The sequence below is a fragment of the Amphibalanus amphitrite genome, unplaced genomic scaffold (assembly GCF_019059575.1).
Source record: "Amphibalanus amphitrite isolate SeventyFive unplaced genomic scaffold, NRLGWU_Aamphi_draft 000081F_arrow, whole genome shotgun sequence".
NCBI lineage: Eukaryota > Metazoa > Arthropoda > Thecostraca > Balanomorpha > Balanidae > Amphibalanus > Amphibalanus amphitrite.
Window position 1 is genome coordinate 375,773 of NW_024881577.1, and position 22,192 is coordinate 397,964.

General features: G+C 51.5%; 2 protein-coding genes across 6 annotated transcripts in view; both read left to right on the forward strand.

Annotated features, from left to right (window-relative positions):
• Positions 1–6,670: 6,670 nt before the first annotated feature.
• On the forward strand, positions 6,671–13,668 carry LOC122379618 (alpha-ketoglutarate-dependent dioxygenase alkB homolog 7, mitochondrial-like). 3 transcript variants are annotated; one of them, XM_043361953.1, is made up of 2 exons: positions 6,671–6,718; positions 12,266–13,668. In XM_043361953.1, the coding sequence occupies exon 2, from the start codon at positions 12,307–12,309 to the stop codon at positions 13,099–13,101; it is 795 nt and encodes a 264-aa protein (XP_043217888.1). In that variant the 5' UTR covers positions 6,671–6,718; positions 12,266–12,306; the 3' UTR covers positions 13,102–13,668. The 3 variants fall into 3 exon arrangements, with proteins under 3 accessions (XP_043217888.1, XP_043217890.1, XP_043217889.1); XM_043361955.1 differs by having other exon boundaries at positions 6,711–6,744; XM_043361954.1 differs by lacking the exon at positions 6,671–6,718 and adding an exon at positions 9,936–9,981.
• LOC122379611 (spectrin alpha chain-like) overlaps positions 6,687–22,192 on the forward strand; it is a 68,059-nt gene continuing 52,553 nt past the window's right edge. The window contains exon 1 of one of the 3 annotated variants that reach the window (XM_043361946.1): positions 6,687–6,701. The gene's annotated coding sequence lies outside the window, so the exon portion shown is untranslated. Of the gene's footprint in view, positions 6,702–18,592; positions 18,856–21,849; positions 21,977–22,192 lie in introns of those variants that run through there. The other 2 variants (XM_043361945.1, XM_043361944.1) reach the window with 2 other exon arrangements.

The following is a 22,192-nucleotide window of genomic DNA, read 5'->3' on the forward strand; positions in this document are numbered from 1 at the left end:
ATTCTGGACAACAAAAGCGTATGATAAAATTAATTTAGAATACTTTGGCAGCATGATTTACGAGCACAGGCAGGTGTTACCTACCAGCCTTCTCAATGCTCGTAAAACCAACATTGTAGTTTTGATTTTACCTTACATGATAACACACTTGGCTGCAATGGCACATTTAATTTAATACTGTGAAAAGACCAGTTATAACCACTTCACAAGCACAATTGCACCTCATGCCGACATCCTTTTCCAAAGACAGTCAGCAGCGTCTTTCGTCAAAACTGGAAGATCAATCCCCTTTCAACTGTTAACATCAAAAATATTTCTTCATGGTGTGATCTCCATATGGAAACCTTGCAGGAAAAGAATTAATGTCAATTGTCAGCTCTTCAAATTTCTTTGGACTTTAACTTGCACTACCATATCCAGTTTGCTTTGATATTTTGTTTTTTATTCCATGTTGAAGTTGAACACCAAGCTCCAGATATAGCAGGCAGCTTGATCATCCTCGGCCTTGGTATAATACCTATCAGTCCAAGTTCCAGTGGTGGGTATCTTCTAATATTCAAATTAAAATGAAAAGCAATAGGCTTTCTCAGCGCCGACGACGGATTTCACGTTGATAAAAAATGCAGCTCAAGGTCAGCAAAACTCGGGTTCAAGGAATGGCGGGCGTTGAAATGACTGCTGACGTCATCAAAAAACCGCTAATGGTTAAGAGATAGGGACTACGCTGGTCCCACCCTGCAAGTAAAGGGAAGAAATTTCTTGAACACCATAAAGCTGCGGGGGTTGCGACCAGGATAAATGGTGGTTTCTGAGCCTGGCCGCAAACTTGGCTATCTCAACTCAAAACTAATGTTAAGGTGGGATGGTCCCTTTAAAGGAAATAGTTCACTTTTAACATGGGGTTTTGAGCTGGAATAGCAGTTTCGTAGCTTGAGCTGAGACTAGCACAAATCAGGAGCTTTTACGGCTCAACGATCACCCTAGACGAAGAAATTCCATTTCTCGTTCCGAAAAGAGTGCCTTGTAGAGGAATGCGTGCCTTGCACAGGAATGCAGCCACGTCATCGTCAGCCAATCAGCGTGCTGCTTACAGCCAATGCAGTATTCGTAGGTTTGAGCTACGCAATATGATTGGTCAATGCGTAATAAGCTTCCGCGTCAAACATTATTTTACATAGAATATAGTTCGCCCTATATTAAAATAAAGAAAATAATTGTTTTTACAAAAAGGTTTTATTTTATTTCATGATTATTTTGAGCATAAAAAATCATAAATCAATAACAAAATACTGATTTCAGGAAAGTGGACTGTTTCCTTTAAGCTGCCAAATGAGTTGCCGAGTCAGTAAAATAGGTAGATTTTTCAGTCACATGCTTTCTTCCTTTGTGACTCATGTTGTGGATCAGCTGCCGCTGTTGACGATCGGCCGTCGCGCGCCGATCCGGTGACCCAGTTTTGTCGATCAGCTGATCGTAATTTGTCGGCCGGCCGCCAGAGGCGCTGTTTGTCCTTCTCGCGACGGACCTGTGTGGCGGCGGGCGGCCGGCTTGTGTGGCCGAGAGTTTTGAGTATTAGTAAGCGGTTACAGTGCTACCTTCGTGTTTAAATTAAGTTTAATAAAGTTCAAGTAATTGTAGCATTCAGCGGTGGGATTATAACCGGCGCCGCGTGCCGCAGTCGGCGTGAGCGAAACCGATCAGTGTGCCGAAGATCATCGAAGATGGCGTCGGCCGGCAGCGGGAAGAGCGTTAGCCGGACGTGACGTCACAGGGAAGCTTCGGGACTATTCCGCGGGCGGCGCCACCGGTCAGGTGTGTCATGGCGGCGCCCCGTGTGATGATGTAAACAAACTGAGTGAACGGATACCGGACGGATAATCTGTGTGATACGGGACCGGTGATGGATAACTCGGTGGACACGAGTGCCGGGGCGACTGGGGCACTGAGCCTGCCCCTCCCCGTGTTCGAGTACGCCGAACCACGGCGTTTCTTCAAGCAGTTTCGGCGTTATGCGAGCTTGAAAAACCTGTCGGGCGTGGTGGCCCTGGACTTGATCTGTTATGCCCTTGGCTCGTGTAGGCGGGCGGCCTGGGTGGCCGACCGGGTTGAGGCGGAAGTGCAGGCTGCCGAACGGGATGCTACAGTCAGTGCTGCCGAAGAAAAGGTGCTGCATCTGCTGACGCCGGAGGTGATGAAGGGACAGATCCTTCAAGGGCTGGACCAGCGTCGTCTGCAGCCAGGCGAAACTCCGCGGGAGTACGTAGAAGCGCTGAAGAGTCAGATTCAGCAGGTCATGCCAGAGCTGACAGCAGAGTCTCTGGACCGCATGACCATCGTACAGGCGATTAAGGGTGCGCCAGAGGCCTGGTCGCACAAGCTGGGAGAGGGCGACCTGTCCTCGCTGGACCAGCTGGTGACTCACATGACTCTGCTCCATGGCAAGCAGAGGTCAGCAGCGAGGCGCTGCCAGGAGACTGGAAGATCTGTGAGTCGAAAGTGTTATTCGTGTGGCCAGATGGGACATATTGCCAAACAGTGCAAAGGAGGGAGCCGGTCAGGCGGCTCAAAGGGCATTAAGTGCTATAAGTGCGGAGGTGTGGGGCACATCAGTCGATACTGTGCCAGTGGTGGTAACCGAGGTGGTGCCATGGGGGGTGCCAGTGGTGGCACCAGTGGTGGTGCTGGCACCAGTGGTGCAGGACCAGGAGCTGTGACGGCCAACAGGCGAGTGGTTGTCGGTTCGACGTTGAAGCTGGACGTGACGGTGAATGGACGGCTAGTGCAGGATGCAGTCGTGGACAGCGGCAGCGAGCGGACGCTTCTGTCGCGATCGACGGCCGACAGGTGTCAGCTGCAGCTGCGACACAGCCGAAAGGCTGTGGTGGGAGCTGGACAGGAAAGTCTCCATGTTCACGGAGCTGCAGATGTGGTTCTGCATGTGCCAGGCACTGCAGGTGAGGTGACCATGGAGGTCCTGGTCGCCGAGTGCATTGACTGTGTGCTACTCGGCACAGACTTTCTAAAGGCGGCTGAAGTGGCTGTCAACTTCAGTACCGGTGTGCTCTCATGTTTTGGACAGGAGGTCAGAGAGCCTGCCGCCACCGTGTGCCGGTGTGTGGTGACAGATGGTGCGGTGGAGGACTTCGAGGACAGTCTGGACGAGGAGGTGATGCCGTTCCTGGACCAGGTGAAGACACAGGCTGACCTGTCTCACCTGTCAACAGTGGATCAGGAGAAGCTGAAGGCGGTGCTGGACCAGTCGGACGTGTTCAGCTCGCCAGGGCAGCTCGGACGAGTCACAGCTGTCGAACATCGCATAGAGCTGATGGAGGAGCCGCGGAAAAAGAAGCCGTACCCGATTCCGCCGGCTCTGCGAGAGACTGCCAACCAGCAGATCGCGGACATGCTGTCAATGGGCGTGATACGGGAGTGTGCCAGCCCGTACGCGAGCCCGGTGCTTCTTGTAAAGAAGAAGGGAAGCAAGAGCTTTCGAGTATGTACTGACTTCAGGGAGCTGAACCGCTGCACCGTGAAAGACTCTTTTCCTCTACCTAGGATAGAGTCGCTGCTGGCGTCGATCGGTCCCAAATGCCGTGTCTTCTCGCAGCTCGATCAGAAGGCTGCGTACTGGCAAGTGAAACTGGACGAATCGGCACAAGAGAAGACAGCCTTCGTCACCGATCAGGGGCAATTCTGCTACCAAGTCCTGGCCTTTGGTATGTGCAATGGACCGGCAACGTACCAGCGGATGATGACGACGGTGCTGAAGGACCTGCTGCACCAGTCAGTGGTCGTGTATCTGGACGACGTACTCATCTTCACGGAGACTCTAGAGCAGCATTTCGCTGTTCTGAGGGAGGTGTTCGAGCGGCTCGAGCGGAGCGGGATCCGCCTGAATCCCCAGAAGTGCCGCTTCGCACAGTCTGAGGTCACGTTTCTGTCTCACGTGATCTCTGAGGGGTGTATCCGGCCGGCGTACGACAACGTGGCTGCGATCACGGCCTACAAGAGGCCGAGCAGCGTGAAGGAGGTGCTGCGATTCGTGGGGATGGCGGGCTACTTCCGTCACCTGATTCCTCACTTCAGTGTGCGCGCGGTGGGTCTGACTGATCTGACTCGCCGGCACTCGTTCGAGTGGACAGAGGCAGCAGAGCGGAGTTTCCAGGATCTCCGGAAGGCGGTGGCTGCCTTCCCTGTGGTCCGGCCGCCGGACCCGGAGCAGCCGTTTCGGATCACGACCGATGCGTGCTCGCGCGGCTGGGGCGCGACTCTGAGCCAGTGTGATGGTGATGGTGAGTATGCAGTCGCCTTCGCTTCAGGAAAATGGACGGACTGTCAGTCGCGCTACACGACGACTGAGCACGAGCTGCTCGCTGTGATTCGGGCCGTGACCAGGTTCCGATGGTACGTCCTCGGGACTGAGTTCGTCGTCGTGACGGACCACCAGGCGCTCAAGTGGCTCTGGAGCCTAAAGGATCCGTCTGGTCGGCTGGCTCGCTGGGTCATGGAGTTGTCCCAGTATGACTTTACGGTGGTTCACCGACCGGGGACTGCGATTCCCCACGCGGACGCACTGTCCAGGGACTGTGGTGATGGTGACAGTGCTGGCTGTGTGCCAAAACAAGGACTGTCTGCTGATGCTGGCTGTGTGCCAAAACAAGGACTGTCTGCTGATGCTGGCTGTGTGCCAAAACAGGGACTGTCTGGTGACCGTGCTGGCTGTGTGCCAAAACAAGGACTGTCCAGTGTCAGTGTTGGCTGCGTGCCAAATGGTGACTCGTGAGAGCTGGCCGAAGGTGACGTGCCGGCGACGGTCCGAGCTGTGGAGCTGAAAAGCTCGGCGGCTGACGAAGCTGCGGTCGGGGCGGAGGCGACGTCTAGCCGGCTCAGCCTGCCAGAGCTGCAGCAGGCGACGCGGGAGGACCCGGTGCTGTCAGTTGTCATGGACTGTCTACGGACTGGGACCACGAACGATCCCGTTGTGAGTGAGATCATTGATGACGCAGATAAGCTGCAGTGTGACACTTCCGCGAATTATGTGAGTGACCTGAAGCGCCGTCTCGAGGTGGACCGCGACCAGGCCCATCAGTCACTGCAGGACAGCCAGTCGCGCTCGTCTGTGGCTGGAACTAGTGACATTGAAGTAGGCGATACGGTGATGCTAAAAGTGCAGGCAGTGAAGCGTGGTAAGAGCAGGAAACTGTCCGCTCGTTTTACTGGACCATATGTAGTCGTCAAAGTGCAGCGACCTGATTATAGGATTAAGCGGGGACGAAAGCAGGTGCTTGTGCATGGTAGTAACCTGAAGAAAGTAGAAAGTTCTGTGCGGGACGATTCAGAACGGGCGACATGTGTGACGGTTCCTGTCACTGTCAGTGTGTCTGACGAGGAACCGGACCTCGGTGCCTGTATTCCGCTGTTAGGTCGGACCGCTGTCGGGCCATTGTTGGCGGTCCGCTCCGATGAAGTTTCCGGTCGTGTGGAGTCGCCGAGTAGCGCTGAAAGTGAATGTGCTCTGTCGGACTCGGATAGTTCGGATTCGGAGCCGGACGGAACCCCCATCCGTCCGCCAACTGCTGTTAGCCGCTATGGCCGCCCAGTGCGACGCCCGCAACCGTATTCGCCAGGTTAGGCCCTCGGGTGTGCACCTGTGACCTAGGTGTCCGTACTTTTTGAAGGGGAGGATGTTGTGGATCAGCTGCCGCTGTTGACGATCGGCCGTCGCGCGCCGATCCGGTGACCCAGTTTTGTCGATCAGCTGATCGTAATTTGTCGGCCGGCCGCCAGAGGCGCTGTTTGTCCTTCTCGCGACGGACCTGTGTGGCGGCGGGCGGCCGGCTTGTGTGGCCGAGAGTTTTGAGTATTAGTAAGCGGTTACAGTGCTACCTTCGTGTTTAAATTAAGTTTAATAAAGTTCCAGTAACCGTAACACTCACAACCCCTAATTTGGGGAGGGCAAGCTGCCCCAACGGTTCCTGGCCTCATGAAAAGTTGTGAGGCACCGCCCCCACGGCCCCAGAGTTGCAGTGGAGGGCAAGCTTCCCCCACTGCCCTCTCCCCCGGCTCCCGCGCCTATGTATGAATCTATGAAATTGTGTTGGTAGATTTCCGATTTCGATTCCTCCAGCTGGGGGGGGGGGGGGGGGGGGGCTCAAATACATTACGAGCCCCCCCAGCCGAAAAGTTGGAGGGGCTCAGCCCCCCCCTAGCCCCCCCGGTTCCCGCGCCACTGGTTGCTTTCAAGATTAAGGGCGAATTCGAGTACCCTCGAGCATGAGCCGATCAGAAAAGTCAACTTATTCGTGGCCCGTGGCATAGAAACCTAGTATAAACCGTAAAGTGGCCGCTCTATAGGGATCTAGCTACTAAATCAATTAATATCATTTCTGGCGCGACTGAGACAAAGATTAGTGTTCAACTAGGATTCAAGTGCCGAAGCATGTATTGATTTTGATCTAATTTTGGCCCATATTTTAGCTGATAACTGCAATTTCATTACAATTATATGACTTTCATGCCCAATTTAATTATTTTTGAAACTTTCAACTAGAAAAGGCGCAGTAAAAGCACTGAATACCTCACACAGGTTAATCCTGCGCACAGGCTATTCCCGTTGACGGCTTTTTCAGAACACCAGCGTAATGCATTTTCCGCTTGTTTCTCAAACTTCGCAACACAGCCACGCCACCTTGCACGGGACGGAAGTTTTCATCTCAGCGTGGGTGATTTTACTTTGTTTAATTGGTTGATATCTTTCTGGATTTTATTTATTCGTAACTGTTAATCAGATTCTAACAGCTTTACTTTGAGAATAGGTTGCAATATATCTTACATGTCAATGTTGAATGAGTTCTCTATATACCGTGGTTGAATGTTGATGTGTCGTGATCGTGGCCCGTGGGACGCTTATCTCAGGTTCAACTAACACTATGACTGTCAATAGCGGCGGAACACATTCAATTAAGGGGGGCACTGCCGACTTTTGGTCCCATTCTTTCCATGCAACGCCCATAAGGCTAATGTTAAAATGCCAAAATCAAAGGGGGGCACGCTGCCCCGGTGCCCTCCCCGTTCCGCCGCCTATGATGACTGTGGATCTGTAATTCACATGTTTGTACCAATATTTTTGCAACTGAAAAGGGTATTAGTATATATTAGGTCCGAGTGGCAAACCGATTATGAAAAGCACACTATATGATGTATTTTGACCTCCTGATTTCACATCTGATAGTTATTCATTCTGGAACCAAGTAGCAGTTAGAGTTGGACTGCCCCTCAGTTCTATCACCTCGCTTAAGATGCTCGAAAAAGTTTTGAGAGGGCAATGGCCTGTAGTGCCTGCTCCAGTCGAGTTCATGGGTGACAATGTTGCTTATCTCACATCTCATGATACTATTCGCAATCTCCCAGGACTGCGAAGTGCGAAGTGCAGCAATATCGAACAGAGTTGATGACCCATGCCCCTTGTCATGTCCCCTGCATCTCTACTCTCCCTAGATGCTGTCATTTGATTATACATTTGCCATACATTTGCCAATGATTATACATTTGATGTATACCTTTTTAAAAGCAGTTTCTGCGCTGCAGTTTGCATTAAAAGGGACGTAAATTTTTCCAATTTTTTTTAAAGGATGTCACATTTCATCATACAGTGACAAAAACCTTTGCATAATTGTGCTTACCCTGTTCTACCAGATAACTGACAGTGCCCATGTTGAAAAAATATTTTGAACTTAAATTGAACTAGATTCCTAATGTGTGATCCATCTCTTCTGGTCGCAGATAGATCAGTTGTAGTTAGGGCATTGCTTTTATAGATGCAATGCAGCTGCTTGATGGCTGGAAATGGAGGATGTCGTCCCATGATACAAAAACTGTGCTGTCATGTTTTTTTATGTGTGACTGTGCAATGTGCATGGTGATCCTCATGACTTAAGCTCATCACCACGGACCACCTAATTTGTGTACTCACTAACTAAAATACTAAGTGCCTACTTACTATCAAAGTCAGTGCTAAAATACTAAGTGCCTACTTACTATCAAAGTCAGTGCTCCTGAAATCTGCACCATATTAAATGAAAATATCTACAATTTTACCTCAGGTTTGAGGAATATGTGCTTATGGTGTATGTACATGCCAATGTAAAATTACATTAGAATGCCTGACAATTATTTCCTGACAAGCCACCCATTTAGGTGCATCATTATCCTGGTACATCATTTTCCTGGACATTTTCTTCAGACCTGGGCTACAATTTTTTTACCACATCTAAGTGCTTGGCATTATAATTGTCATGTATTTGATTTGTCTTTTTGTGAACGATGCATATACTGCTCTAGCACAAAGGTACCTACTTCCTTTGCAATGAACCAGAATGTTTCCAAATTTGGCAGGAGCCATGGTGGACTTGGCTGGTGCAGGGCCTGATGGACCAATCGAACATGGTTTCAACAATTCTGTTTTCATTCTCCCTGGGGTGGTGGTGGTGGGTCTCATGGGTGAGTCAGAGAACCATCAACTGACTGCTTCAGTGTAGTAGCTAGCCGGGCTGCATTCAACTTTTTGGTGTGATAATGATGTGACAGTGTCCCAAATGTCCAATTTATTGCATGGATGCTGCTTGCTTTTTAGGTTGCATGTAGGACGTAGGTGTCTCCTTTGTTCCATGGATATTTTTTATCTGGAAGGTTTTTTTAAGTGTGTATGTATGTGCAGTTGGAAGACACTATTTACTAAAGCTGCTTCACAGCAAGCTTTGTGAACTTGATCTTTGACAAGATAGGATGGATGTATCTTCTGCTAGAACATTTGGCTTTCCATATCCTCCATGGCCTTACTTGACTGCCAGATTTCACTGATGGGCTTGCCTCCATGCCTGAATTGCTTGCTTATTGTTACTGGTTTGCCATCATCATGCTTGTTGAGCTAATTTGCCTCTTTTCGGTTAGGTTTTTATGTCGTATCGTTGCTACGTCATGTATCGTCTTTTAATCATCGTCTCGGCGCACTTCCGTTTACCTAGTTTAAGTGCTTCACTTTGTTGTGTTGTCTGCATTATACTAATACACCATGTACCAATGCTTCTTCATAAAATTTGTGATTTGGATTTTGATATTCCTATGTATGGCATGTATTTTCAATGGCTGAGTGCTTTTTGACAGGTTCGAATAAACAAAGCAGAAAAAACTTGAATACATTTTCGTGATGTGTTGGTGAACGGGTCCGGACAGAAAAATGTAATAATAATGTACCAGACGTGCCAAGTTTATTAATTAAAAACATCGCAAACATTAAAGTCATTTTTAGATATGGCAGGAGACCTTGGTACGAGGAGCGAGATCGTCGTGCCTCTGAGACCGTGGGTAGTTGAATGTCTATAGGCTATAGGTAGTTGAATATCACGCTGCTAGCCACGGGTGGAACTTTATGCGGAGCTGGGAGGGCCCGGGCGCAGCAAATCCGCCGCCGCCCTAGCGGTAACTTTGACCTCCGTGGTCTGTTGCGGCTCCAAAGCCAAGTCAGCGTCGAATTTGGAGAGGTCGGGCCCTCCCAGCTCGGCACAAAGCTCCACCTATGCTGCTAGCTAAATGCTGTCGATGAAATGATGGAGATGATTCACACATTATCAATCAGGTGTCAACATTATAATTTCGACCTCGAATATCGCTGGCTTCTGCCCTGTCATACGAGAAAAAGGAGGTCAATGTCAATCATGACTCATGGGCACTGACTCAACATATTATGAGGCTATATATTATCAGGAGAAAAAAATGACTCTGATTTCAGCACGCTAAACAATTGTTGATTTTGAACCAAATGTGCAAGAATATACATTCTTGGACGATACCGCGAAAACGAAATATTTCCATCGAGAGTTTTCAAAGGATTTCATGCACGAGGCCTTGGCCGAGTGCATGAAATTCTTTGAAAACTCGAGATAGAAATATTTCGTCGCGGTAGAGTCCTAGATATTATTTCCTGTATGTTTCTTAATATGATTCGTTATTTGCTTAACACGCGCAGTGGAAGGGTTGCGAGTACTACGCCCAGTGGAAGGGGGGGGGGGCGGATGTCGCCCCCCCCCCCCTAAGATCTCAGCTCCCACTGGAGCTAGAAAGACGAAATTTGGAGGGTAGGTGGGGGCTATGGGGAACTCTGTTGTGTGTGAATTTCATGACCCTAGGTCAATAGCTTCAAGGTCAAATGAGGTCAAATGTGGTCAAATCTGCCATATTAGCGACTTTTTTGCGTTTACACGCCGATAACTCAAAAAGTTACCGGCCGATTTTTTTTAATCTTTCACTAAATGAAAGAGCAAACATTTGTGAGTATGTAGGTATGGTGAATTTCTAGATAATCCAACAATAAATATGGCAGTTAGAAGCCTGATAAGGGTAAGATGTCGCCGGCTGAAGCGGCATCGGCCGACGCGGGAAACGCGGCAGTCACAATTTTGTGTTTACACACTCATAACTCAAGTTGTTACCGGCCGGTTTTCAAAATTCTTTGACCATATGATTGCCTGTACATTTCTCAGTCTTCTCACCGAATTTGACGCGAATCTAATATAATCAGCGGTAAGGAGCGCGATGTAAAGACGAAACCGTCCCGCCCCGGCACAGTCTACAATTCAGGCGGCGCGTAACGGCTAGCGCCGGCCGCCGCGCCGCCGCGCCGCCGCGGCGGCAGGATGTTTGACTTTACACCGCTATTACTAGAAAAGTTGTGAACCGATTTTCTTACTTTTTGCACGAGAAGATCCGCAATTCAATTCTGGACAGGTAGCCGAAATTTCACATTGATATTATGCTTGCGGCGCGAGTTATTGGCGAAAAACAGGAGGGGTGGGCGAAATCCGCCCCCCCTTCCACTGCGCGTGTTAAAAAAGGCCGAAATATGCATAAATAAAATACAGTAACATTAACTACACGTTAAATACTGAAATACTGGCAGTTCTAATTACTTAACAGTTCAGCAAAGCTTACAAATTTTCTTTAAAACAGAAGCCCTCGGTGAAATCAAGCTATCCAAGAAAACCATCCAAGAAAACGTCTCGCGCAAAGTTTCTTGGATGGCTGGATTGCATTGCAAGACTGCATCAAACATACAGGAACTCATGTTTGCTCACTTTACGCCAATTACCGCCTCTAATTACGGAGCGAGCGAAGCGAGCGAAGTCTTTCCTTAGATTAACGGAAATTTCTGAGTATGAGCGGCCGGCCGGCCGTGCGGACGCTTTTGCGAGGCTTATATCTCAGCAACCACTTGACCGATTTACACGCGGTAATTTTTGTAGGGTAGCTTCATTCCTTCTACCAAGTATTGGACTATTCCCGATGCATATAGGTGACCCCTTATGCACGTGCCACGTGCAAAACGAAGAGGTGTCAGTTTTGTAATTGTTGCAATATCTCGGTAACTACTTGGCCGATTGCGCTGAAAGTTGGCATGTAGGTAGGCACCCACTAGGCACTGCATATCCATGTGCCAGAGTTGGGGTGCTGCTGCACGTGCGCACGTGCAGGGGTCGTTTCCAGATCTCGAGAACGGCTGGACCGATGGCGCTCAAATTTGGTACACGGTTAGGGACCAGTTAGTAGGGTGCCGTGCACAAGTCAGTTGGGACCCATTTTGCACGTGCGCACGTGCAGGGTGCCGCTCCCAGATCTCGAGAACGGCTGGGCCGATTGTGCTCAAATTTGGCACATCGCTAGAAACCGGTCAGTAGGGTGCCGTGCACAAGTCAGTTGGAGGTACCCCCTCGAAATTTCGCACGTGCAAGACTCACCCCCTCGCTCGCTCCGTTAGTCGCCCCAAAAGGCGCTATACTGGTTCAGTATATCTTGCGCCAGCCTCCGACTCCGTCCCCCTTCATCCCCACCCCGCAAACACACGTGCACACAAAGAGCACACACACGGTCTGTTCAGCTTATGTGGCTTGTTCGACCGTTTTCAATAAGGAATAGCCCACCGGCACGGGCGGCTCACACTTCTTTGGTCTCCTCACCACATGTGATCTGTGGCCTCGGCCTGTTTGGGGTGGCCTCGGATGGAGGGGAGGGGTGGAGTCGCCGCGGCTCGCTCAAGGGCTCACTGACCTATAATAGACGCCCACCCACCACTCAGGCTCAACTGTCATGTTACCGGCTAACGTTCGGCTGATAGCCAATGTAAGGCAGTTTGAGAAACCGGTGGTATACTTTGCATCAGCATCTTTCGTTTCTAGATAAATGTAAAAACCCTCACGGACTGTTCCTTTTTTAGACTTTGGATGAAATCCAGGAAGCAAGTCAAGGAAGCATGAAATGATTCTTCAAAAAGAGCTGAATGTTTTTAAATGCGTTGGTTTGGCTGGAATTAAGAGTAAAACATATCTTCAAAATCTATGTTTTGGTTCATCAACGAGAAATAAAGACAAGCAGACAAGCAGTCGATCTCTCAATGGTCATCAGGACAGTAAAGTCTTTGGTGGAGAACAATTTGAACCAGACTACAGCTGCGTAAAATTAACTGGAAATTGGGAACATGAATGCAAAACAGCTGTGCTCAACAACATGCTTGTGTTCCGAAACTTCATCTCTGAGGCCGAGGAAGAAGGCATCATGGCAGAAATCGGTCCGTATCTGCGAAGGATGAGATACGAATTCGATCATTGGGATGATGCGATTCACGGATTCCGGGAGACGGAGCGGCTCCACTGGCTTCCGCAGAACGAGCGGGTGCTAGAGCGGGTGCGGCACCTCGCGATGCCACCCGGCACACCTCCGCTGAAGCACGTCCATGTGCTGGACCTGGCCGCCGACGGCGTCATCAAGCCGCACGTCGACAGCGTCCGGTTTTGTGGCAGCGTTATCGCGGGCGTCAGCCTGCTGTCGGACGCCGTGCTGAGACTGGTGAGCTGCGCAGAGCCGACGCGCTGTCTGGACGCGCTGCTGCCGCGGCGCTCGCTCTACATAATGCGGCACACGGCGCGCTACGACTACACGCACGAAGTGCTGTCAGAAGCGGAGTCGCGTTTCGCCGGCCAGTTGGTGCCGAGGCGCCGACGGATCTCCATCATCTGCCGCAACGAGCCAGCGCCGGCCGCCGCCGACCAGTGACCGGGCCCCGGGGCACCCTCGGGCCACGGTCTCGCAGACCCCCGCCGTCGGGCCTCACGACGGGGGTGTCTGGCCTCACTTATCTACGCGGGCCGGGCCACGCCGGTGCCACACGGCGCGCCCGAACCCGCGGAGATGTGTAGATGATGGTGGTCTGGTAGGTGGATGACGACGGTACCAGGGGGGTGCCAGTCCCCCGGCGCCACCGGAACGGCTGCGAGACGGCGGGGCCGCAGGGCGCCAGCACCACGGCACCCCGCACGTCGGGGGCAGTTCGGACTCCATTTGGTTTGCTTGTGCAGCTTGCGGGCCGCACATGCCTGGGGTCGGCCATGGCTGGCCTTCCCCCCACCGTCCACCGCGGGGAGGCGGAGTCCTCTGGACGGACAACAACAACAACCAGTGACCGGGCCGCCGCCGGTTTAGCGCTCTCGTCTTCGTTATCGCTGTTTCGGGTGCCGTTGTGATTGGTTTCGTGTGCTGTTGTGACTCTCCGAATGGATAGCCTTAGAAAGATGCGTGAAACGGCAATTGCATGCTTTCAAGAATATATAAACCTAATGCATATCTTTTGCCAGGTCAGGTCATTGTCAGGTGAAAGCTCAGCAAGTAAAAATGAAAAAGACAGGGTGGTTTCCCTTCCCGCCATAACACCGTTAGTGGTAGATGTGCACCGCGAGTAGCACAGAATACCGCATCAATTCGCCTGTTATCATACGACAGTACGTGCGACTGGCAAGACTTTTCATCCAGTGTTTCCGTGTTTTACGCTGTAGGTACAGTCTGTCTTAAAAGTACCGCGCAAAGTAACGGTGGATCCATCAAGCCTGACCGAGGAAGGACTGCTAAATTTGAGTCACCGAAGCAATGGACATCCTCGTCCATTCCCCAGGTCAATTGGTTCGATGACTTTCAGATTATAGCAGGCCCTTCCTCGGTCAGGCTTGATTGATCCACCGTTACTTTGCGCGGTACAGACTGTACTGTCATCAAAAGAAGTTTTATTTATTCTTGGCTCATCGAACTGTACGACTCAACCAATCAATTTCGGCGTTGTTCATCATCGAAGTTAAACCACTTTGTTTCCATTCATGGGTTTCTGGCTTCTGCAGTGGAAATCTGGCTGCTCTGTTGTGAACCACCACCCCTCCCTCCTTGTTTCCCACCCTTCCCTGACGCTGCTGATAGCCATCTCCTCAGCTGACTGCGGGCGCTACACCAGTCTGACGAGGCAGGCGCGGCGGCTGACCTTTGGGAGGTGCGTGCTTCCGTAATCGGTAATACCCTAACCTAACCCCATAGTCTCTAATGATATCTGGGCAAGACCGAAGGAAGCTGACCTATTGGGTGGTCGGGTGGAGTGTCGTGCCGAATTGTATGCCCCAAAATGGTGTTACCATCACCGGTTCATGCTGCACTTGGTATTTCAAGGCCGGCTCGGTCGCGTGCGTTTGTTGTGGTCGTTCCCCCGCGGTGCGGTGCCTGGCGCCGCCCGTGCGCGGCCGCCTAGCGGCGCTCGGTGCCACGCAGGCAGCGGGAGGCACCACGTCGCCGACCGGCCGGCTCCGCTCACCTCGCGAACACGGGCCGCGGCACACGGTGCGAGGACACGGACACGGACAGGGAGCGACCATGGCGGACGAGGCGGCGGCCGTCGAGGGCGGACAGAGCTTCCTCTGGTGGCTGCTGTCGCCGCTGCTCGGACTCGGCATCTTCCTCATTCCCATGGCAGTCATCGGTGAGTGACGTGACCCAGAGCTCCAGCTGGGGCGTGAGATCGAGAGGTGCGTAGGGTGACTTCACGACCGGCTGACCCCGGCTCGATCCGGTGGGGATGCTGTCCAATGTCAAGCATCAAGTGTCTATTAGCGGGGTCGATCCGGTGTATAGGCCAGTAAGTGCTTACAGGAACTCGGTTTCGGTGGCTGCAAGTGATCCGTTCGCCTTCAGAGTCGCTCTTAGGAATGTTGCCCTTTGATGGCTCCAAGAGGCGACGACGCTGTGTACCATCCTTTTCATGTGATAAGATAAGGTGCATTGTTTCGTTGATGAAGCCGTCCTCCTGGCGCCTGGCTGAAGCGATCCTGCGACACACGGTACAGATGCTTATCAGTTGGCGGTTGATTCTGTATTCATTGGTCAATGGTCTCGTTGAATGGTCCAGGGCCTATTTGCCAGTGAAGTATTTGACATCCCGGCTATTCCCGGCTTGGATAGTGTCATTTTCGGCCAATAAGCCCCAGCCATTTACATGAAATTCGAAGACATTTTATGTACGAATGTTTGGTAAATATATTATGTATCAGTCCGAAGCTTAAAGGGCTGATACATTTACCAGATTTTCCCAGCATGATCGACTGTAGGAACATTTGGCGTGCATTATCACTTCGTTTTATATCTCGTTCATAGCCATCTAACTACTGATCTAACTGCTAACTACCTACTGATAAAGCCACTGATCTACAAGGTCGCTTCCCCAACAAACGGACATCAAAGAGCCACCTAACCATCTGACCTAATAAGGGTCACTGCTGGAATGACCTCAAAGGTCACTGATGTAACAAATTTGGTTGGCATGCATTTTAGGTAAAGAGTACACGGTTTCTCGAAGCTGATCTGCGGAAAGTCCCTAGTTCATGAAATGATAGAGCTCACAAGCTTGCCATGTTGGCCTGAGGTCGCTATTTTACGAGACTGTCTACCTGCAGACGCTGCTAATCCGGCTGAACCAACACGGCGAACGAGCGATTCCACTGCTTCATCAGCTAATCGGAGACCTCTGCTCCACCCGTCGGACTTACCAGGGTATCTTACCTACCACAGTTAACCGGTGACTGGCAGCGGCTCCTGGCGTATGCCAGTGGCACTCACCGAGGTCAGATCTGGTGACTTGACCTGCCTCCTGTTCCCAGTTCGCCACCCTGACCTGAGTCTCATCCTCACGGAGGACCTCCAGACGGTCGCCTGAGCACTGCTGGTGTCAGGAGCCCGCCACGAACATGCTGTTATATGGCTCTGCAGCAACCAACAAACCAGCACATTGCCACGGCCCTTCCTCCCGAGTCTTATCTCGGCAGCGTCACGGGTCCCACACGCCGGCGCTGACGCGTCTCTGTCCCATTGGAGGCAGCTGACGAAGTCCCACGAGCTGCCACCAGCTGTGTGTCGCGCGAGGACCGGCGGGTCTCCCGGCACGCAGACGCAGCCGCGCTCCGCCGGCAGTCATGTCGTTAGCGCTGCTGCAGACCCTGCTGTGGGCGTGGCCCATAGTGAAGGTCGTCTGCTGCCTCATACCCGTGTCCATTCTGGGTGAGTGGTGAACTGGTGAGCCGATAGACCGGCTGGATAAGGTGGCGTCGCTTCTGTTCATTTTATGGGCACCGTTCCAGACCGTTTGCCAAATGGTCCGGCGATTTTTATCCGCTCGGTTGTGGCTTTTGCAGGCTTCTGGCGATGGGGCTGGTCTGGACTTTCCGCTCCTGTGGCCGGTGTAGGCTGACAGTGCTTGTATCAACGCAAGTGTCATACCGAACGGCATTGCCTGCCGGTAGTGTTACTTATGCAGATAGTTACAACATGGTACAACCACCGATACCCTTTCACCATAACACCTGTTTTGCAGACGCCGACGCCGTTCGCTGTTACGATGACGAGGCTCTTGTTTTTGCTTAGAGAACGCTCGTTGGTGTGGTCAAGATTCTTACAGATATATATCTTATAGGGGTTATATCTTACAGGGTGTTGTAATGTCAGATGTTATGCTGCTTGCTTTAGGTGCGAAAAGCTTAGAGCTGTTTTCATTTTAAGGTGCTAGCTTTTCTGGTATCGCTAGTTTCTTTGCACTGCTTTACGCTGCAGCCTCTCTTGCATGTTAAGTGTAATTTCAACACCACCTTTCTCGTCTGCCCATGTCAGCGCACCTGACGCACGTTTTGTTGACAGGCTTCTTTATGTACAAGCTGGTCAACAGTTTGAACGAGAAGGAGCGGAAGCGGGAAGAGAAGAAGCGGTTGAAGGAGCAGAAGAAGAAGAAGTAACGGCCCCGCGTCGGCTGAGGATGGGCTGATGGGTCGGCCCGCCGGAGCTCGCCGCGGTGACGGTGGCGCCTCCGGACCGCGGCGCGGAGCGGGCTGGACGGTGGCGCCGCCGCGGTCCGTCGGGGCGCCCCGGGTGACGCACATTCGCCGGCTGGAACTGGGGCAGGATGGGACCGGAGCGGGACGGGCGACCGTCCGCGCCCGGTGGCCGCCCAGAGCAAACATTCCGTGCTACTGCAGCGGGGCGGTCCCGAGCACCTCCCAATGGTCTCCAATGTGTGCTCGGCGCGTGTGTGTTGGTGGGTTAAGTTTTTGTTGATGATCCCCTCGTGTATCAATGGCTATTTTGTATTAGGAAATAAATGACTTATACTGCCTGTCGTTTGCATGGCGGCCACTTGATGTGGATTTATGACGAAGGACTTTGAATCAGGGGAGTGAATCCAAAATATTATGAGAGCAGGTGTTTGAGCACACGTACGCGGGGAAAGGAATCGCAGGCGGGGCATTGCGGAACTCGCCAGCCAAGCCCGTTCTGTACGATATAGCGCTGAGTGATCAATCAGCGGTGCTCCCCGTTCAGTCGTTTCTGTCCTCAGGACAGTAAAATCCTCCACGCCGCAATCCCTGTTCCGGGCTGGACAGGCAACTTTATCCCATGCGGGCGACTCCCATTGGAGCGCGCCGCTGCTTCTAAGGGAGCACACCCGTAGCCGAGTGCAGTGAATGAGTTGGGGGGGGGGGGGGGGCTGATCGGCCTGTCCATTTGGACGGGTCAGCCCCGGCGACCAGTAGCGGCGGAACACCTTCAGCTAAGGGAGGTACTGCCGACTTTTGGTTCCATTCTTTCCATGCAACGCCCATAGCTTAAAAGGGCTAATGTTAAAATGCCAAAATCAAAGGGGGGCACGGTGCCCCGGTGCCCTCCCCGTTCCGCCGCCTATGCCGGCGACTCACTAGTCACTAGGGTGAGTCGCCCAGACCAATGCCCCCCCCTAATCCCCATAATTCTTCCGAGTCTGCAATGGCTTCAATGGAGGGAAAGGGTCCTTAACAACAAAATAAACAAAAGAAAGTGTGATGATCTTCGGGATGGATTGATTTGGCCCCCCTTGGAGACGTTCCTTTGTCCGCCCTTGTTCAACCTTTAGTTGGCTACCAGTTAATCCTATTTTTACCCTTAGTTAGCTACCAGTTCATATCCAATTTTTCTTGAAAACTTCCTATTTTTTCGGGTTAGTTGGCACTAAATTTATTCTCATTCAGTTTCAGAAACCTATTTTTTTCAAAACATCATGTATGGAATTTCTACCTCATAAAAATGTATTTTCAGCCGGATTATTCTAGTATATCCTTCATTCCCTTTTGGTAGTATTCTAAAACAGCTAAATTGTTTTAGATTGTTTTCATCTGGCATCAAATCATCATCCTCCCGGCTCTGAAATGGTCTTGCCAGACCGAAAGGGCCTAACCCCGCCGAGCGACGAAGACGGGCGTGTCCGTGGAGTTTGTGGTGGGCGTTGACATTTTTAGAAGATAAGGGGTGTCGCGATAATTTTCACAATATTAGAGCACGCTGAAAAATTAAAACTTTTTGTTGCACAATCAACTGAAGTTTGTTGTTTCATCAGTGGTCAACCAATTCGTGCTTTGAGTGCCCCACTTTCCATCCGCCAAATAAACCTGAACCGGTTTCCTGACTATACTACGATATAAAGTAAGTATCGCTCTTTTCATTCTCACTGTATAGACATATATTAGTTAATCTTTGATGCGCACTTAGTTTTCAATGCTTATTTTGTCTGGATGCCCAGGAAAAGGTTGTGACTGAACCTGAACATAAATGCTCCGCGATTACAGTTATGCGCTTTTACTATGGTTATTGTCAGTGGTTTTAAATTAGTGTATTTTGAGTAAGGCTTTAAGACAATGATTTGAATTTAGGTAGGATTAAAGTCTGTATTGCAAAGCATGACCAGTGATGGCTTAATTTGAATTAAGATCAAGATATTGTCTATGGAGGCCCTGCACCCTGCAGAGTGCAGGCCCTGTGTGCAGCACCAATCCCTGTGCTTACGATTTACCTAATCATTGACTGAAGGATCTCAACCCATCCCCCTGCTTCACGACATCTGCCTGGGCCCTGGCCTGCAATCTGGCCTTAATTATAGCCTAGGCATTGTCATGGTTAATGTTGAACATATGTGATGTAAATTTGCACCATTAGCGATGTGGTTAATCTGCTTCAAAATGCTATTGAATGCTAAAGGACATAAGAAATATGAAGCACAACTGTATAGAAGGGGTTCACTGTATATCAGTTATGCCACAAAGTGCCTCATTTCAAGAGCATCAAAAGTGTCTTTTCTCAGCTAATATAGAACAAGACAATCATACCTGACCTTATCTTACCTACAGCCTACAGCCTACCAACCTACAACCTACAACCTACAACTGATGGATGGTGGTGATAATAGTTATTTATGATAATATTGGATATAACTGCATTGAGGATTAGCTTTTATTCATGACACACTAACTTAGAAGGTCTTCTACCAAACTATGTCTATAGTAGGTATAGGAATCAAATGAACTTGCTAAGTGCAAAAAATGTGATAAAAGTTAATATGGAGGAATTTAAAAGTTCAAGCCCATATTTGTAACAAGGAGAAGCTTCAGATCCTCATATACCTATTTCTGAGATAATGAACAGCCTGCACAATGTGCAGTCAGCAGTGCAGCTGCATTGCATGTGTCCTGTAAAAGCTGCCAGACACCTGCTTGCTCATGGAAACTTTTCAAACTTGTAGTCCAAAATAAGCTAAACATGAAATATAAAAATGCACTCAGGTAGGCACAAGTGATTCCCATTTTTCAGCTGGATAACTGGCTGTTATATGTTTATGGTCATTTGGTCAATGGTTCAGTCTTTTGCTATGCCAAGAGGAAAGTGCAGTGTGAGCTGGGAATGATCTCAATGATCAGCTTGAAACATGCTTTACTGTTATTCAAACATGTTCCACAGGGCACTATCTCATTGAAGTTGATGGAATTCATTATTTCCTATTCTAGTGATACAAACAAGCTGTCATCAATTCACTTAGGTGGGACATGGTAGTTACCTAGTTACTGTAAGTGTTAGCTCATATGCTCACTCATTGATTAAAAATGCCAAGGATCAATCCTCTTTTGCAATATGTCGACACTATCAAATATCAATTCTCATGAGTTTCAAGTAGGTAGGTACTATAGGTAGCAGTCACCTTCAGAATGATGGGCAGCGTTCAATTGTGGGGAAAGAGGCTGGCTAATTGTGAAAGAAGCTAGACAGTAGGCCTTAACACGTTCCACCATCCCGCTGTTTGACACCGGATCTGTCGCGATTAGGCATCTCACTCCTCGACCGTGGTTCAAACCGCTAGCCGGCCGCTATCTTCCCATCCCCCTCCCCCTCCCTGAAATGGCATCCAATACCGGCCGAGTTCATATTGGTGGATGGCCGCTATCGTGACCTGAGCCCTGAGATATGGCCTGTCTGAGTGTACTCAGTCCTGTAAGAATCGCCGGCCGATTGGGCTCTATCGCAGCGATACGGACCAACCCCGGCACTGGGCGAGGTCCGTTTCAGCGGCGGCAGAGCTGCACCCGCTGGATGACTCATCATGGTTGCGTGCCAGCGCCGTGGCGTCACTGCAGCGCCGGGCCCAGCTCCACATAGCCCCGCCTGGAGTGGCCAGCGACAAGGCCCGGCCTACCTACCTACGAGTACTAGGCCCGGCCAATTGCAGCGGCCAGGCCCGGCTAGGTTCAGCTATCTATCAGGCCCGGCTAGTTTCGGCTACACGGTCCTGCTAGTTTCAACTACCAGGCTCGGTTAGTTTCAGCACTCAGGCCCGGCCAGTTCTACCGCCCATGGCCATGTCCCGAGCCTTCTCGGCCTAGGTTTCGCGGCGGACCGCTCTGTTTGTTTTACGTCTGGTGTGACTGGACGGCCACCGACGCTGACGGTGACCGGCGGGCGGCCCACGGCCGTCGGGTGACCTCGACTCGAACGTTGGCGTGGCGACCGCTGGTGCGCTGGTCGCTGTATAATGTATGATGGAGGCTGCTGTGTCAGGGCGTCGGAGTCCAGAGAGCGGCGCGCCGGCTGCCGTCACCGAGCGTAATGGGCGGAATGGGCCTGATGGGCTCCTCAGCAGCGCGCTGGAAATAGACTCCCCTAGTGGCGTCTCGGGCTGAGTTGGCAGAGAGACAGGGAGTGGGAAGCCAGCGGAACAGTAGCGGCTCTAGACGGAATCAAGACGCGATGCCCTACTATGCCCCGTTCATCGCGGTGTCTGCGCTTTTATTGAAACAAGACAATTTCTCGCACGGGTTACGTTGGCTATATTGTTCGCCTGAACGTCTGGCATGCCCTGCTCTGACGCGGCATGTGTTCAGAGTTCATAGCCGCACCTGTGCTGTGCCGGTGCGGACAGCCGCCGCAGCTGTGGGAGCGGCCGACGGCGTCCCTCTCTCCCGGCTCACCGCTCAGCGCCGGCGGCACGGCTGCCGGGCCGCCGCGCTGCCGCTCCGGTGGGCGGCGGCCGTTGTCGGACTGGGGGAGGGGAGGGGAGGGGAGCGACGCGTCACGCCGGGGAGGGGCGGCGCTGGCGTCGCGCCAGCCGGCGGCCGATCGGTCGTCGCCCGTCGGCCGCCTTCCGGCCACACCCGGAGCGGGCCAGGAGCGAGTCGGCGGCCCGTGGCGCCGCGCGAGCTCCGACCGCGCCGGTGGTGATAGAGGATCGGTAGTGGTGCAGACTGGTGGTGTGACGGGGAGTGAGGTCGGGGACAGCAAGGTGAGAGACTGAGCCGATAGATTTAGGGGGGGGGGGGGGTGCACGCCAGCCGTCCGTCGGCCGACGCCGCTGGATCGATCCCCGCCCGGTGCTGTCTGTGACCTCCTTTGGCGTGCCAGCGTGTTATTCTTTGGCGAGCTGATGAGCCACACTCACAGCGATGGTTGTTTATTGAGGAGGCTTGGGTTGGATGTCATCTAGAATGTTAGAAACCTA

Bases quoted from the DNA above. Each gene is read 5' to 3' on its own strand.
- LOC122379618 (XM_043361953.1), top strand. From the start codon at position 12,307: ATGATTCTTCAAAAAGAGCTGAATGTTTTTAAATGCGTTGGTTTGGCT.